This window comes from Halictus rubicundus, unplaced genomic scaffold, assembly GCF_050948215.1.
Source record: "Halictus rubicundus isolate RS-2024b unplaced genomic scaffold, iyHalRubi1_principal scaffold0215, whole genome shotgun sequence".
Taxonomy (NCBI): domain Eukaryota; kingdom Metazoa; phylum Arthropoda; class Insecta; order Hymenoptera; family Halictidae; genus Halictus; species Halictus rubicundus.
This window is the reverse complement of record NW_027488756.1, coordinates 44,712-62,100: the sequence shown is the minus strand read 5'-3', so window position 1 is coordinate 62,100 and position 17,389 is coordinate 44,712. Positions and strand designations below refer to the sequence as shown.

The 17,389-nt window shown below is 40.3% G+C and overlaps 1 protein-coding gene across 1 annotated transcript; it reads right to left on the bottom strand.

The window, feature by feature from the left end:
• Positions 1–3,547: 3,547 nt before the first annotated feature.
• Positions 3,548–15,814, bottom strand: LOC143364029 (uncharacterized). The gene is made up of 4 exons (XM_076804548.1): positions 15,640–15,814; positions 14,557–14,680; positions 3,924–4,125; positions 3,548–3,832 (listed from the first exon to the last, which is right to left on the bottom strand). Coding segments are annotated over exons 1-4 (384 nt in total). The 5' UTR covers positions 15,641–15,814; the 3' UTR covers positions 3,548–3,775.
• Positions 15,815–17,389: the final 1,575 nt, after the last annotated feature.

Sequence of the window (17,389 nt, the reverse complement as noted above, 5' to 3'; positions counted from 1 at the left end):
TACCTGCGCCACCTTCTTTCGCTACTAATAAAATAATAAACGACACATAACCCAGTGGTATTGTTTAAAATACTATACAGGTTTATACTAAATGCTTATATTTCGATAAAACCAGCCAGAATTCCTTCCTACGCACGCCAGGCGCAAGAATATCTTCCATTATGCATAATTATTGTTAAATGGCAAAAAAAAATCCTGAAACATGTACCCCCTATTTTGGATCAAAGATCACACACCCAAGTTTACATTAAAATGAACTAACAATAAATAAGGGAAACTGAAGAAAAATCAAATTTTTAATATATTGTTTAAACAAGAAGCTTTTGTTAAAATTTTCTTGCGCGACTACATTTCCCATTGAAAAACACACAATTTAAAAAAAAATTCAAATTTTTTCGACGTCTGGTTTCCGAGATATCCCAAAAAATATGGTTTTAACGCCCGAGTGTATGGTTGCTGATAAAAAAGCACGTGTCAAATTTCTTTCAAAGAACTATAAGCTCCCATAAGTCTCATCAAAATGGGATTTTCGCATCTGAATATGATCCCTTGCCAGTATCGCCAGATAAGGTGAGGCAGCACAAATTGACGGGAAAAAGTTACCCTCTGTCTGCCAGTACCGGATTAGTCAGATATAAAACCCGTCATGTTACCGGGGGCTAGAACTTTCTGTGAACAATATTTTTTAGTGTTGGTGTTAATTTTTAAAACATAAACGCATGCTCTTCTGTGTAAAAAAGAGATATTGTACATACATAGTACAAATTAAAAAGTACTAACATAGCTATATTTCAGATGTCAGTTTTATTTCGGTATCTATTTCAGACGTTAAAACCACGTCTTGAAAAAGACGTCTTTAGGGGAGTCATATCGTCGTCATTTATTTCAATAATTCATCATAGATTTGAAGATACGAATTTTGGCCACGAACTCGGCCGAATTCGCCACTGTGCGATGGCTGGCAACTTGAGGTTGTACTCACACCCGAGTCGGAGCTTTCGTTGACACATGTTTAGAAAGTTAGGGGTCTTTACTGTGGACGATACCTTGTTCTTAAGGGATCTGGCCGCGGAGTGGGGATGGGCGAGGGTGTCTTCTAGGAGCGCGAGTGACTTCTCATTACTTACCGTGGAACCATCCGGAGACGTATTCGGCACTTTAAGTAATTTTGCGAGTGAATCGATCTGGGAGCAGGAGCAAGTGTGTGAAGTGAGAACAACATAATTCCACATCGTCATTCTTGTAATATTCAGACAAGTAAGTATTTTTATTGCTACTATTTGTTATCGTTCGTGTTTTTGCTTATGCTCTTCCGCTATATTTGTTACATTGATATAACTTCTCTTAATTTCCGTATATATCTCTTTAATTAATGTTTAAATTAGTATGTTTTCTTATAAACCATGCCACAGAAATTTTGACTGTATTTTTCAATTCTAGGCAAGCAAACAATGGAAACTGCAACGTGGACGGTGGTTCAGTTCATCGAAGATGGCAGCATGGAGGCAGTGCTAACAAAGTGGTTAGAGGGCGAAAATTGTTACTGGCCACCACTGCAACGGGGTCGTTTGATGACCGCAATAAAAAAAATGGAGGCCAGTAACAATTTATGGACCAAGTACAAGGTCAAGATTTTTAGAAACAGCACTTTCGGTAAGTTACAATTTGTTCAGGATTCAAGCGTTGGAATTCGGCGGCTATTGTCTCAACTGGCGACCGCTGTATCATACAGTTTTTGTCTCGTATGTCAACACGCGGTAAGAACGCGTGTCGCCGTTGCTCGACACCGCGTAGCAACAGTTTCGTCTCTCATTGGCCGAATTTCAACGCTCGAATCCTTCAAATCGAGACAAACAAGGATTATCCGATTCGGGAGCACCAATCACGGTGCTCCACATTCGATGGTCCTTGTTATTGAAGGCATCTGCGTGTGCCTTCTCGCTCTCTTAATGTTCGTCACTCGCATCACGCTGCTTAACGCTCTTAACGTTCGTCTTCAGTCATATTTCTCGCGCTAGTTTGCTGCTCGCGCTCGTCTCGCTCAGGTCAGATTTCAAAATCTCTCGCTCGGAGACTCTCGCGATCTCCAACTGCTCTTTCGCAGTATTTTCTACAATCTTCCGCGCCACGTTACGTGCATTCTGCCGCGTGTTGAAGATCTCCGTCGCCCGCGTTAAAGATTTCCGTATCGCGGTGGCACGCGTTTCGCGTTCCGACGGCAGAAATCTGCACGCGCAAGATATCCGTCCATCCGCCGGCTCGCGATTCTCGATCGCGCTTTCTCTCTCTCGATCGTGCGCACCTCGTGACGTCCTCGTTCTCTCCATCGCTCGCGAGTGACCGGCTGGTCGTGCCGCCTGTGATCGGTCTGCGATCAATAAAGTGCAGTTTAATATCTCTCTCTCTCTCTCTCTCTCTCTCTCTCCGTCAAACTCTGACTCTCTACTTCCGCGACCGCGACCTACCTCGCATATATAGCCCGATGGTCCTTAATACATACACCCGAATCGGATCACCTACATCGCTCGCGGTCGTCGCACCTTCCTTACTCTCTCACATTCATTCGCACCCGCTCGCTCGGGCATTCACCTGTCGTTGCGTTGATGTTTTTCGGCCATCCGCGGACGACCTGCTCCACAAAAACGCTGGTCGTTTTTGCGTTTTCGCTGACCTAATCGGCGATTTCCGCCAACGGCTCCGTCCCCTACGTTTATGTTAAACAAAAACGAACAAACAAAAAGAAACAAAGAAACAACTGACAAACTAAAACATGAAAATAAACAAACAAACAAACTTATATTTTATATATATTTATTTTTATTTCCTTACAGAATATTTATTATATAATTTATGATAGGGGAATATTCAAAGTAAAATTAAAATTAAACAGAAACAAACAAACAAAACAAACTAAAACATCGAAATAAACAAACAAACAAACGAAAAGAAAAGAAATCATCTATAATAATAATTATGATTAATATTGATGCCGCGGCCTCTTGGAAATAACATTGTAGCGGCGTGAAGTGAGCGTGAAGAGAGAAAGAGAAAGAATGTGTCAGTACGCGTGAAGTGAGCATGAAGAAAGAGAGCGAGGATGAACAAATGAGCGTGAAGAAAGAGAGCGAGTATGAACAAATGAGCGCGAAGGAAGAGAGAGAAAGAATGAGTAAATACGTGTGAAGGAGCGAAAGAAAAGATAGAACGTAGAGACGCGTGCGTGTAGTTTTCACCAGAAGCAAACGAACCAGCGTGTGAGACGGTTGCAAACCGCGTGTAAAAAAGTAATAAAAGTGAATTCCAAGAATACAGCGTGAAAAGTGTGTTAGAAAAATCGAAGTAAGCAAACGGTCGAGGCAGGCCATGTGGTTTTTGTCAGCGCGTTGCCCTTCCACAAGGGAAAGTCCTTTAGCTTGGGGGTGTCATAAACAAGGGGGCATACTGTCGAAGGCGTTCTCACGGCTGAGGATTTTTGGGACAGCAGGACATTCTGATTCTGACTGTCGTCGTGTACAGTTGTCGTGAATAAAGATTCATAGTATTTTGTAATACGCCCACATTTATTTAAGTTAACGATATCGCGTTATCTATCTTTCTAGTACTTTCTTACAAGTGAATAAAAGAAGCCTAACAACATTATAAAAATAATTTATAATTACTTTGTATTTAAATTATATAATAAGAATTATATTTATTATTATTTTAATTTATAGTTATTATTATTTATTTTAGTTTATTTTATCGCCTGTGTGTGATGAAAGCAGCCTCTCTTTTTTTAGCCCCGCATCCGCTGGCGGTACTCCGCCCGCTTTATCAGCTTGGCCAATTTATTCTGAAACATAATATTATGCTTTATAATTTTTTAATTATTCACCATTTATTTATTATTTTATTATTTCTTCATTTATTCTATATTTACTTACATAAGAATCATAATTTAGCCTAGCCGTGGAGGTGGGCGGGGGCCCACGTTCAAATGGCCTCGGGATGCGGGAGGGCGGAAAGTTGGGCGGCAACAATTTTACCGCAATGGGCCACGGTATCTGCGAGGCCCGTGGCGTTGGGGCGGATGGCCCCTGTTCTAAGGACATTTTTTCAAATTTGATGGTGTTTGGTTCCATAATTCTGGAAAAGAAAAAAGAATTACTTCATGCGCCGTCTCGAAAATGTCGGATTCAAATTGACGCGTATTATAGTGTTGTTTGGAATTTGGAAGTGTGCAAGAACGGTTTTTTCGGGATCGTATCGGATTCTCGAACAAAGATTGTAAGTCATTGCAGGTGTGCAATAATTCGAAAGAATCGGTTACCCAATCGTTGGGACGGGTCGGAAATCCATAGGATCGAGAACAATCACTGAAGAGCAAAATTCTTCACTGATTCGTCTCGACCCCATGGATTTCCGACACGTCCGAACGATTCAGTGCACGACTCTTGCGAATTATTGCACACCGGCAGTCACTCACAATCTTTGTTCGAGAATATGATACGATGTCGAACAAAACATTCTCGCACACTTCTAAATTGTATATATCACTATAACACTTCACGACGCGTCCAACGAATCAAGTCTATTCGTCTAATGTAACAAAAATGTTTATATCTCAGAAACGGTTGACCTTTCGACCTATGTTTACTATAGCTTTTTCACTCAGCACTGTGTATCCTATATACCATATAAATATTGAATGGTTTTTTTTTAACACCCTGTATATATATATATATATATATATATATATATATATATATATATATATATATATATATATATATATATATATATAACATGTATCCAACGGCAGAAGGTGAAGTTTTCAAGCTACTACACGCTGTAAGGAAAATAAATTGTAGGGACAACCTGAGAATAAATGAAGGGATCGTTTGCGGTGCAATTACAAAATTGTCTCTACCTGAAATACTTGCACTTGTGAAGACCATTCAACGTTTATGAACTCAATGGATACATATATAGAAACAACTTATCGTGATCATGAATAAATTACTTCTGTGAATTTGATTGCAAAGTGGGAGAACATCGACTCGATAATTTCATAGGGTGGATAATAAAAATCTCCTTGTGGATTTTAACCAAAGAACACACACACACACACACCCCCCCCCCCCCCGCCCTAAAGAACAAATTCGGTCATTCAAAATAGGCAGAATTTTTCATCGAAATAGATAGTTTTTTGCAAATATCTCGGAAAATAAAGAGACCGCCGTACTGTGCGGACTAATGGCCTGTTTTTGGGCACTTCTCGTAATTTGGTTATTAATGTATAAATATATATCAGAAATTGTTTGCAGAAAATTAAATTTACTGTGGCGGCCGTGCAAATAGCACGCCGACGAACCGCCAATATACATTGTAAACGCGGCGGCGACCGTCCTCGGAAAGCCGCAAAGAAACACGTGAAGATCGGCTCCGGGGACGGTCGCCATCTGTTAAACAATTGACTGACGCGAGGGAGAGGTGGTCAGTCAAAGGTATGCGATCGACACTCGGTCGCGAACGTCGATACAGGGCAGTCGACGGTCCACCGACCAATAAAGACGTATACCACCGAACACGGCCTCGATCATTACACCGGACACCCACATTTACCAATATAATTAATAAATTTAACAAAGATTTTATTTTTAAAAACATTCAATTTAAAACGAAATTAATAATAAATGAAGTATATGCAAAATTAGTAATAAGAGACTTGAGCAAATTATAATAGTAGTAAACAAAATAAGCAAACTTAACAAATCACTATTCGCTATAAACAATTTCGATCTATCTTTACATTCTTATTACTTTTCCAGTAGGTGTAAAACATATATTAAAAACAAATTAAGAATACGTAAAATGACATGATGCGAGTTACATGATGCGTAGTAGACATGATGCGCCTCCCCTCAGGTCAATCAACGAATGGGGATGAGTCTTTCGGGATTTTCGGGTCCATCCCTTGGAAGAGTTGGACACCAACGAGATGGCCAGCAAACGGACCCCGGACAGCAAACGCAGCAGTCATTCCGTTGTTATCAGACTTTCGCGATCGTACGCAACCACAGCACTTTCAATCGGATCCCGTTACCCAATATTAAATTGGCGGGTAACTTTTCGGCGATACGGGTACGCGACGCGTTCACAACGGTGAATCCGAGCCTTACAACCTCGGGTGGATATACAGTGGAAATCCGCGCGGCACACTCGATAGTCGCATCGCAAAACACTGGATCAGGTTATTCGGCTATCGAAACTTGCCAGTTAGTCGTTCCTAAACCATTCGAGAGTAAAATATTATTGTTTTCATTTATTGAAACAGCCCCTTGCGGGCCACACGGGGATACCGCTCCATCTCCGTCAAGGTGGTGGGCCTCCTCGCAACGGTTCCATCGTTCCATTTGGCGGCGGCAGAGCGTGGGAAGTTATACCACATCGCCTGCTCGTTCCGCCGCCCGGTGGAGGTGGAGCTTATGCGCGGGGAGGATGAGGAGCTTGTGGCTCTGATACGCCAAGCCCGGGCGGATACGTTTGCTGAATGGGGGAAACTGCTCGCTACGGAAAACACTTCAACAAGCAAGCGCTTTAAGAGAAGCTTTCCTAGGCGTATCAAGCAGAGATTGGTGCGTGTCACAAGCACATTCGAAGCGAGATCACCGTCACAACGCTAAACTGGTGCGGATACCTACACAGACTGAGCCTAATCAAGATGCATGGGGTACTAAGTACCAAAAAGTGGGATCCGATAATCTCTGGGGATTGAAATGTACAGAAGTGAATGTGTGGCCTACCCATGTTGTCGGCGCTAGTATGTATGAGATACATCCTGACATAGAAGCAAATAACCCCAGCGTTAGGTGTTATGGAGCGACTGATACATATTGGATGATCTCGACAACTGTTGCTGGGGCTAAGGAGCAGTTTATAATTAGGCCGAAACAGCCGTTTATATTTTTCTGCAAAGGACTTGTTAGAGTTGTTTTAGCTCATGTAATTGTTAGCAAAAACAAACTTCCTTCAGGACAGTGCATTTATGCGTTGTCACGTCCGGTGGTTCGACCGTAAATGAATAAACGCTTAGATAAAGAATTAGTATTAATTATTATAGAAAAACCCGATGATGTCGCGCGAGAGGAAATAAAATAAGATTAAAGTATATGTTAGCAATTCTACGCAGTTAGGTAGCGCGGAAAAAGACTCCAACTTATCTTCCTGCAAGACACGCAGACGAAGATCAGTTTACACCTTGGAAACAAACAAGAAGAATATTATGCCGAATTACAAGAAAAGACGTCGACTTCATAAGTAAAAGAACCCTGGCAACACACAGCTGACTAATCAGGAGACATTGAGAAGATCAACTCCTCAAAATGAGTTCAGTCAGTTAGTAAAAGATCCATACGTTAGACGCGTCGTGCAATTATTAACAGTTCTTTTTAAAATCTACGAGTTTCGACGTATAAGTCCCGCGAAGTGCTCGTGAAAGTTCAGCAACTTCGACCTGCGAGCCACTGCGGAAAACCAGCGACTACAACCTGCGAGCGCCCTCCCGAAATCAGCGACTGCAAACTTGCGAGCGATCTCCAAGAATCAGCGACTCGATAAATTAATATTATTATAAAGCGAAACACTTGTAAGCCCTCTAGCTTATGCGCTATACAAAATCCCTGCTTGTAAAGTAAAGTCAAACTTCGAATATCTGATTCAGCACCTAATTCTGAATAAATCGATAATTTTGTTGTTTTTTAAAAATACGGATACAACTTATTTAATCAATCCTCAATTTCCCGAATCGTAGCCGATGAATGCAGGTAGGTTCAAAACTGCGACTTATCCCCAAAAAATTATAATCCGCCCCACCTGGGACATAACAAAAATTGGTGACAGCGGTGGGATAAAGCGCAGTGACAAAGACCTTTGATCAACAAAATATTAGAAAGTTTTGGAAAGAACCTTCAATATATGAGTATGTATATCGGAAAATTAGTCCAGAGAAGCTGCTATCAATCCTCAGCACATCAACTTGTATGGGTAAACCAGTGATAAATTACATCAGAAACCCTGATATCCCAGAGACCAACTATATAAAATCGATGAAGGTAATAGCGGGACAAAGGATCAATTCAGAAAGACAACAATGCCTGTCCCAAGGCCGAATTATCGCCCAGAGGAAGAGGTGTTAGAAGAATTCTACGGGCCTATAGATGGGATAGTACCGACCCACTATCCAGAAACATACCGGAACCTCCTGAATCTGTACTGTGTCGTCGCACCACGACAAGAGACGTCCTATATACCTCACTGAAATAGGATATGTCGTGCGTGTTATGGCCGCCTGATCAGAAGGGAACAATGGTATTGTGAAGAAGGAGGCTGGCACATCTTGTGTCAGCTAGATCCAGCCCAAACCTACTCCAAATATGGACTGCCCGCCGGGAATTTTCCGGACCGAGACGTACGGAGGAGACGTATGGACTACCGCCCCGAAGAGGAGGTATTGGAGGAATTTTATGGGCCGATAGATGGGGTAATACCACACCATTACCCTGAAACGTACCGGAATCTTCTAAATTTATACTGCGTGTGTACATCACAGCAAGAAGCATCGTACGTGTACCACCAAAATAGGATATGCCGGACATGTTATGGCCGCCTAACCCCAAGAGAGCACTGGTACTACGAGCAAGGGGCTGGCACATCGTGTGTCAGCTGAACCCGGCCCACACCTACTCCAAATGCCAAGACTGCGGTCGGCAACTAGGAAGGGTCCGTCAGGCATGGGAGTGCACGGAATGCATCGAAGAGAACTTCGAAATGAACGTGGACGAGTGATGACCTGATCCACACTGGCTACGCCCAAGAAGTAGTCACCCGATGGTGACAAGCGCACCCACACCATGTACACATTTTTTTTCTTCTCATCCCATTACATTTGGATCCTTCAGTGCAGGAATATTAGCAGTCCTTATAATCCTCAAATTTATAAAGGTGTCACGTCCGGTGGTTCGACCGCCAACGAATAAACCCTCAGATGAAGAATTATTATGAATTATTATGGACATCCGATGATGTCGTGCGAGGAGAAGTAAAAATAGGATTAAGATATATGTTAAAAATTCTACGCAGTAAGGTAGCACGAGAAACGACTCCAACTTTTCTTCCTGCAAGACACGCAGATGAAGTTCTCAGTTTACACGCTGAGAACAAACAGGAAAGGTGTCCAAATATGCCAAATTATAAGAAAAGACGCCGACTTCATGGTAAAAAGATCCTGTCGGCGTACAGCTGACTAGTCAGGAGACATCAAGAAGATAAAAAGATGCAAGGTAGAGACTCCTGTGCCAGCATCTTTGAAAAACAAAGGATTGTGCATCTTATAAAAAGGGGGACCAACTCCTAAAATTCAGTTATAAATAGTCAGTCAGTCAGTCAGACAATCGTGAACAATCAGTTATTCAGTCATAGTCAATAGTCCAGTAGTCTCTTTTGAAGTTAAAATAGTTCGTTCAGTTGTTTCGCGACAAACCGTTTCAAAGACCAGTGTCAGCAGTCGGAGTATATTGTAACCGAATTCGAACCCGTGATCACGGTAATATTAATATTATTATTATTATTATCAAACTATTTATAAGCACTCCAGTATATGCGCTATATAAACCATATTTGTAAAATCAAATTTGTAATCTCTGATTCAGAACCACACTTTGAATAAATCAATAATATTGTTGTTTTCAAAATAAGGGTACAAAGTTATTTAAACGATCCTCAATTTCCCGAACCATAGCCGGTGTATGCAGGTAGGTTTGAAACTGCGTCCTATCCTCTTAAAATCGTAATTCATCCCACTCGGGACGTAACACTATCAAAGCTTGCAAAGGAGTATCTTTGTGTTATGGCAACATCTGTTCCTTCCGAAAGAGTATTCTCAAAGACTGGCGAAATAATTAGTAAAAAAAAGAAATAGATTAAAAGACAATATAGTGAATAAAATATTGCTTCTTAATATGTACAAAATAAATCCTTTATTATGTCTATTTCGTACATATTCGCTTTATCTACGTTTTTTTCTTGCCGAAATGTTCCAGTATTTCCACTCGCGGCATTTCTATACTCATGTCAGGTCCGAAATCACAGTCAAATTTAAAGCATCGAGATATTTGAAGGAATCATTTGGCAATCGATACATATAGTATAGAAACAGCTTATAGTGATCAGGAATAAATAACTTCTGTGAATTTGATTGCAAAGTGGAAGAACATTGACCCCTTCGACTCGATACTTTCACAGGGTGTATTAAAGAAAGTTTGTTGTGCATTGTAGGTATTAACGAAAGAACCCTCCCCCGCCCTAAAGAACAAAGTCGGTCATTCAAAATAGGCAGAATTTTTCATCAAAATAGGCAGTTTTTTGCAAATATCTCGGAAAATCAAGATACCGCAGTACTGTGCGGACTAATGGCCTGTTTTTGGGCACTTCTCGTAATTTGGTTATTAATGTGTATATATATATATATAAGGCGCTAAAACTCAAGGAACGTAAAGAATATATTTCGCAGAAGTTATAAGGGAATAGCAATCCCTAAGACCCGTATCCTATAAATTCCAAATTCAAGAAAACAAAATCTATTCAAATTAAAACATTGATAAAGAAATAATGAGGAAATACCTGCAAAATTACTTCTTAACCGTTGAAAACGAAACATGAGGCCCTGGGGTGACCGAGGAACCAGTGCGTGAGGTAAAGAGCGAACCAGCATTGCATCCGTTGGCCAACCTCACCCATTTGAAAACACTGGAAATAAATAATAACATGTATCCAACGGCAGAAGGTGAAGTTTCCAAGCTACTACACGCGGTAAGGAAAATAAATTGTAGGGACAACTTGAGAATAAATGAAGGGATCGTTTGCGGTGCAATTAGAAATTGTCTCTACCTGAAATACTTGCACTTGTGAAGACTTCATTCAACGTTGATGAACTCAATGGATACATATACAATAGTATATCATGAATAAATTTCTTCTGTGAATTTGATTGCAAAGTGAAAAAACATTGACCACTTCGACTCAATAATTTCATACCTCCCTTCATATATTAATGTATATATATATAAGGCGCTAAAACTCATGGAACGTAAAGAATATATTTCGCAGAAGTTATAAGGGAATAGCAATCCCTAAGACCCGTATCCTATAAATTCCAAATTCAAGAAAATAAAATCTATTCAAATTAAAACATTGATAAAGAAATAATGAGGAAATACCTGCAAAATTACTTCTTAACCGTTGAAAACGAAACATGAGGCCCTGGGGTGACCGAGGAACCAGTGCGTGAGGTAAAGAGCGAACCAGCATTGCATCCGTTGGCCAACCTCACCCATTTGAAAACACTGGAAATAAATAATAACATGTATCCAACGGCAGAAGGTGAAGTTTCCAAGCTACTACACGCGGTAAGGAAAATAAATTGTAGGGACAACTTGAGAATAAATGAAGGGATCGTTTGCGGTGCAATTAGAAATTGTCTCTACCTGAAATACTTGCACTTGTGAAGACTTCATTCAACGTTGATGAACTCAATGGATACATATACAATAGTATATCATGAATAAATTTCTTCTGTGAATTTGATTGCAAAGTTCAAGAACATTGACCCCATCGACTCAATAATTTCATAGGGTGGATAATAAAAATTCCCTTGTAGATTGTTATGACACACAGCCATTTCGGAGGAAAGACCATTAGACCTCGGGATACTTTTACAAGGGTCTCGAGAAGGCCTAAGCATTTTTTATATACACGTTACCAGTTAAGGCCTAATCGTCACGGGTTAGGCATCCGCGTAGTGCGTGAGGGTTAGAGACCCTAAGGCAGACCCCTTGGGCCATCAGTTTGGGGACCCCTAATAAACATAGTTGCCAGATGACTGGAACAAAGTGACTCTTCTGCCAAGTCCTTGGAAAATCTAGCTTTTCCAAGGAAGCATTGTTCCCAAACTCGATGGTCCTCGCCCTCATGGGACAAGGGGGTAATAAACCATAGGCACGTGCTGGCCACTTGGGCCCTTTTTTTCGTCACGCTGCTCTGGGGTCTGGCAATCGTCACGTGCTGGTCTAGGCACTTTCTCTACGCGTTTGACTTGGGGTGGGGACTTCCTCCACCACCAACAGGGGTTGCATACAAATGACTCCTCCCTCAAGTCAATCAGCAAGTGAGATTTCTTTCCCCCAAAAATGGGACCATCTCCCACTCTTCTCCAAAGTCACCACCGAGGTGAAGAGCGAGCTGACCCCAGAGCAGAAATTAGATACAAACTTGTTCTCAAAGGAAACCGAATAATCACCAGTCCGAATGTAAACTGTATATAGTCATTGTTCTAATAAACCAAAGTTGTTATTGCAAAGGAAGGTGTCGGGTCATTAATTCGACAAAATAACACGCAGAACCTCTCCTACAATTGCGAGAAACTGCACGACATAACATAGATTTTAATGAAAGAACTCTCCTCCATCCTAAAGAACAAATTCGGTCATTGAAAATAGGCAGAATTCGCAATGGAGACTCTGACAGTTTTTTGCAAATATCTCAGAAAATAAAGAGACCTCCGTACAGTGCGGAATGGTCTGTCTTCGGGCACTTCTCGTAATTTGGTTATTAATGTATATATTAATGTACAATAACCAGCAAAACTGAGTCTACACTATTTGAAGCAACATAACTTTTTAAAAATTAGATCAAATGACTTGAATTTTATTGAGAAGTTAGAAGGATTAGTTTATTAGACGAGGTGTAGGAAGGAATGGGAAGAGGTGGAAAGGTTGCAGGAGAGGTTTCTGAGGTGGGTCCTAGGAGTAGAGAGGTACGCACCGCGGTATATGGTGCGGTAACAGCTGCAGAGGGAGTTGTTGAGAGGGAGGGCGGGGTTGAGGGCATGGGGGTACCAGAAGAAGTTGAGGGTGGAAAAAGGGGGGGAGCTAGCTAGGTTGTGCTGGGAGCAGGGAAGAGGAAGGGGCAGAAGGGGAGGGGAGGTAGTAGGGTGGGTGAAGGAGCGACGGCGTTTTTGGGAAGAGAGGGGCTGGACAGCGGAGGAGGCGGAGGAGATGATGGAGGAGAGGATAGAGGCAGTGAGTGAGGAGATAGTGAAAGGGGAAAAGAAGAAGCAACAGGGGAGAGATGGGAAAAGATAGGAAGCGCAAGGTACAACATGTGGTACGGGAGGGTGAAGGGAGAGCGGATACCGGGGTATCTGAAGAAAGGCTGGGGAGAGAGCAGGTGGCAAAGGGTGGCCAGGTACAGGTTGGGAAACGAGATGAGAGGTGGAAAGTATTGGTTGGAGGAGGAGAAGAAAGTATGTAAGGTCTGTGGGTGAGAGGAGGAAACGTGGGAACATGTGTGGGAAATGTGTAAGGGAGGGTTGAGGGGAGTGGTTGGCAGGGGATGGTGGGGAAGTATTAGGGGATGAAGGAGGAGAGGAATGGATGAGGAAGGTGGATGAATGGAGGAAGAGCAGGAATGGAGAGATATGGGAGATGAAGTAAATGGAGAGAATGCATAGGAATGGAGTGAAAGAGAGAGCAGCCGAAAGAGGAGGTCCAGGAGGCATGGGAAGGATGGGTGAGGTGCAGGGAGGGGAGAGAGCAGAGAAGCATGTATGTGTGGGACAGGGAAAAATAATAACGCGGCGGATATTAGTGAAAGATCGTTCTCTCTCTCTATGGCGTGTTTTTAGGACACGTTTAATTAAGTTAGGGTAAGTTAGGATAAGTTTAAGGTTAAGATTGGGGTAAGAGGGAGATGTAATTAAAATTGTAACCCCGAGGGGAATCAATAATTGATATATATATTAGACGAGGTGTACAAAATTTTTGAAAAAAATTTTAATTGGTCGGAATCGCAAAAGAAATAGTAAAAGTTGGTTTTTTCAGCTTTTTTATCAGAGCCTGTATTGAAAATTTAAGGAATGTATTTGATTTGCTCGAATAAATTATATCTACGCTTAAAATTTCACAGATATTGGTTAATTCGATTACGAGTTATAAACGATTAAAAGTGTGGTTTTAAGTCGAAAATCATGAAAAACGGCAATTTTTCCACTTTTAAGCGTTTATAACTCGTAAACGAATTAACCAATATCGGTGAAATTTTCAGCATGGATGTAATTTACTCAAGCGAATCAAACACATTTTTTAAATTTTCAATACAGGCTCAGATAAAAAAGCTAAAAAAACCAACTGTTACTATTTCTTTTGCGATTCCGACCAATTCAAACTTTTTTCAAAAATTTTTTACACCTCGTCTAACAAACTAAACCTTCCAACTTCTCAATAAAATTCAAGTCATTTGATCAGATTTTTAAAAAGTTATGTTGGCTCAAATAGTGTAGACTCAGTTTTGCTGGTTAGTGTATGTATATAAAGCGAGAAAACTCAAGGAACGTAAAGAATATATTTCGCAGAAGTTACAAGGGAATAGCAATCCCTAAGACCCATATCCTATAAATTCCAAATTCAAGGTAACAAGATCTATTCAAATTAAAACATTAATAAAGAAATAATGAGAAAATACCTGTGAAATTTCTTCTTAACTGTTGAAAACAAAACACGAGGCCCTGGGGTGACCGAGGAACCAGTCAGTGAGGTGAACAGCGAACCCACATTGCATCCAATGGCCGGCCTCACACTTGAAAACACTGAAAATAAATAATAACATGTATTCAACGGCAGAAGGTAAAGTTTTTAAGCTACTACACGCGGTAAGGAAAATAAATTATAGGGACAACCTGAGAATAAATGAAGGGATCGTTTGCGGTGCGATTAGAAATTGTCTCTACCTGAAATACATCCACTTGTGCACTTCATTCAACGTTTATAAACTCAATGAATAGATATATAGAAACAACTTATAGTGATCATGTATAAATAACTTCTGTGAATATGATTGCAAAGTGAAAAAACATTGACCACTTCGACTCGATAATTTCATACCTCCCTTCATATATTAATGTATATATATATATATAAGGCGCTAAAACTCATGGAACCTAAAGAATATATTTCGCAGAAGTTATAAGGGAATAGCAATCCCTAAGACCCGTATCCTATAAATTCCAAATTCAAGAAAACAAAATCTATTCAAATTAAAACATTGATAAAGAAATAATGAGGAAATACCTGGAAAATTACTTCTTAACCGTTGAAAAGGAAACATGAGACCCTGGGGTGACCGAGGAACCAGTGCGTGAGGTAAAGAGCGAACCAGCATTGCATCCGTTGGCCAACCTCACCCATTTGAAAACACTGGAAATAAATAATAACATGTATCACTCAATGAATACATATATAGAAACAACTTATAGTGATCATGAATAAATAACTTCTGTGAATTTGATTGCAAAATGGGAGAACATCGACTCGATAATTTCATAGGGTGGATAATAAAAATCTCCTTGTACATTTTAACCAAAGAACCCTCCCGCGCCCTAAAGAACAAATTCGGTCATTCAAAATAGGCAGAAGTTTACATCAAAATAGACAGTTTTTGCAAATATCTCGGAAAATAAAGAGACCGCCGTACTGTGCGGACAAATGGCCTGTTTTCGGGAAAACTTATCAAAATGTATACTCCAAACCTAATCGCCATAATACGTACTTACAACACACGGCACTGACACGAATGGCTGCTCTGAAGTGAATACTGGCCGACGCTTGCGAGCGAATGTTCGATGGCATTCCTTCGACCGCCTTCGGAACCGATCTTCGCTTCTTTCTCTGCAGCTTCCCGTGGACCGTCGCCGCGCCGCCGCGTATACAATGTATGTTGGCGGTTCGTCGGCGTGCTTGCCGCTGCGCGATGCCCAGGCTGCCACATGTCCATTTTCATCTGTCTTTTTCGGCGGTTTATTTGACTTCGAATAATTTCCGGAGGCGCGTTCGAATGCTGTAACGAGGACAGAGCAGTCAAAGACTGGCGCGCGCGTTGCAATGTATGTGGTTGTATCGCCCAATGACAAAGCAAGGATCAAATAAAACTCTAGTCTATATATAGACACTTATGAATCGTAGTTCTTTTTAGACCTTTGAAATTTTGAATCATTTCATTTTTGGTTTAATTTAGCTTCACACATGAATTTATTGACTCTGTTGTAAACATTTATTTCATAATAAAAAAAGAGAGACCGAGGTGTGTGCATGAATAATAGTGGTAAAGTATTTTTAAGTTATAACATTCGCAAAACATCGTATCCGGACCTAATCTAATCATACATTATCATTATTAGGATCATACTCTTATGCAAATGCACGTAGACTTTTTGACAGTGATACTGAAATAAATGTAATGTAACAATTACAATTTTTATTCTGTTATAACGTCTGACACCTGATCGTTCCATACTCCGGGTAAAAAAAAACATGTCCACTTAGGACCCTCCTCCCTATAAATATCCAACATTTAATAAAATTGAAAGATTCCCTTTTCAGTTCCTTTCTTATTCGTTATCCAACACGCCGGTGTTTCCATCTCGTATTCATCAGTCAGCTACACATCTGTAGGTAATACCATACCACAGACGAGGTATAGGAGTAGACCAATCACCCAATGTATTATTCTGTCTCACGCTCGGGGGGCTCTAGAGCCCCCGTACTATTCCGTGTCACATCCTACCGTATCATCCAGAACTAATATTGTGGAACCGATATTCTACAATGGCGCTGTTGCTGATATAATTTTAAATCTCATGTCGAGGATTCATATGATGAATGAAACAAAAGAATGTTGTTTCCTCTTAATTCCATTACGGCTGACACGCGAGTGCATCGAAGGAGACGTAATGTAATAATAATAATAACGTAACGTCTCCGGCTGAGAATATTTTGGTCCCGGATCGAATCCCGCATGGAACGATTTTTTTTTCGTTAAACACTTTTTTCTTGTTCTTTCTACTACATCAGTCGTCTTCCCTGTGCAATTACAACTACAACAGTGTAATAACATAATTATAAAAAATTAAATTAGTTCAATATTAGCCAAAAGTAAGAATGTAGTTTAAATTTAATTAAATAAAATACGACGTTGATATCATTAATTTCATTTGACTATTTAATAGCTACTTATTCAATGTACTTCTGATATTGCTTTTCATTCGCAGCATATATATTCTAATAAATTTAATTATTTGGGATTGATAAAAGATTGAACAACAATATTTATAATAACTAGTTTTGAACATTTTTTAAGGGTAATTAAATTTAAAAAACAAAAAGAATGATTTAAAAATACAAAATATATTTCAGTATATACCATTAAACCCGATTCTTTTTAATTTTTTCAGTTTAAATTTTACTTTGGTATTGTTCCGTCACAAGACAAAACAAATATTTCAATATAACCAAACATCTGG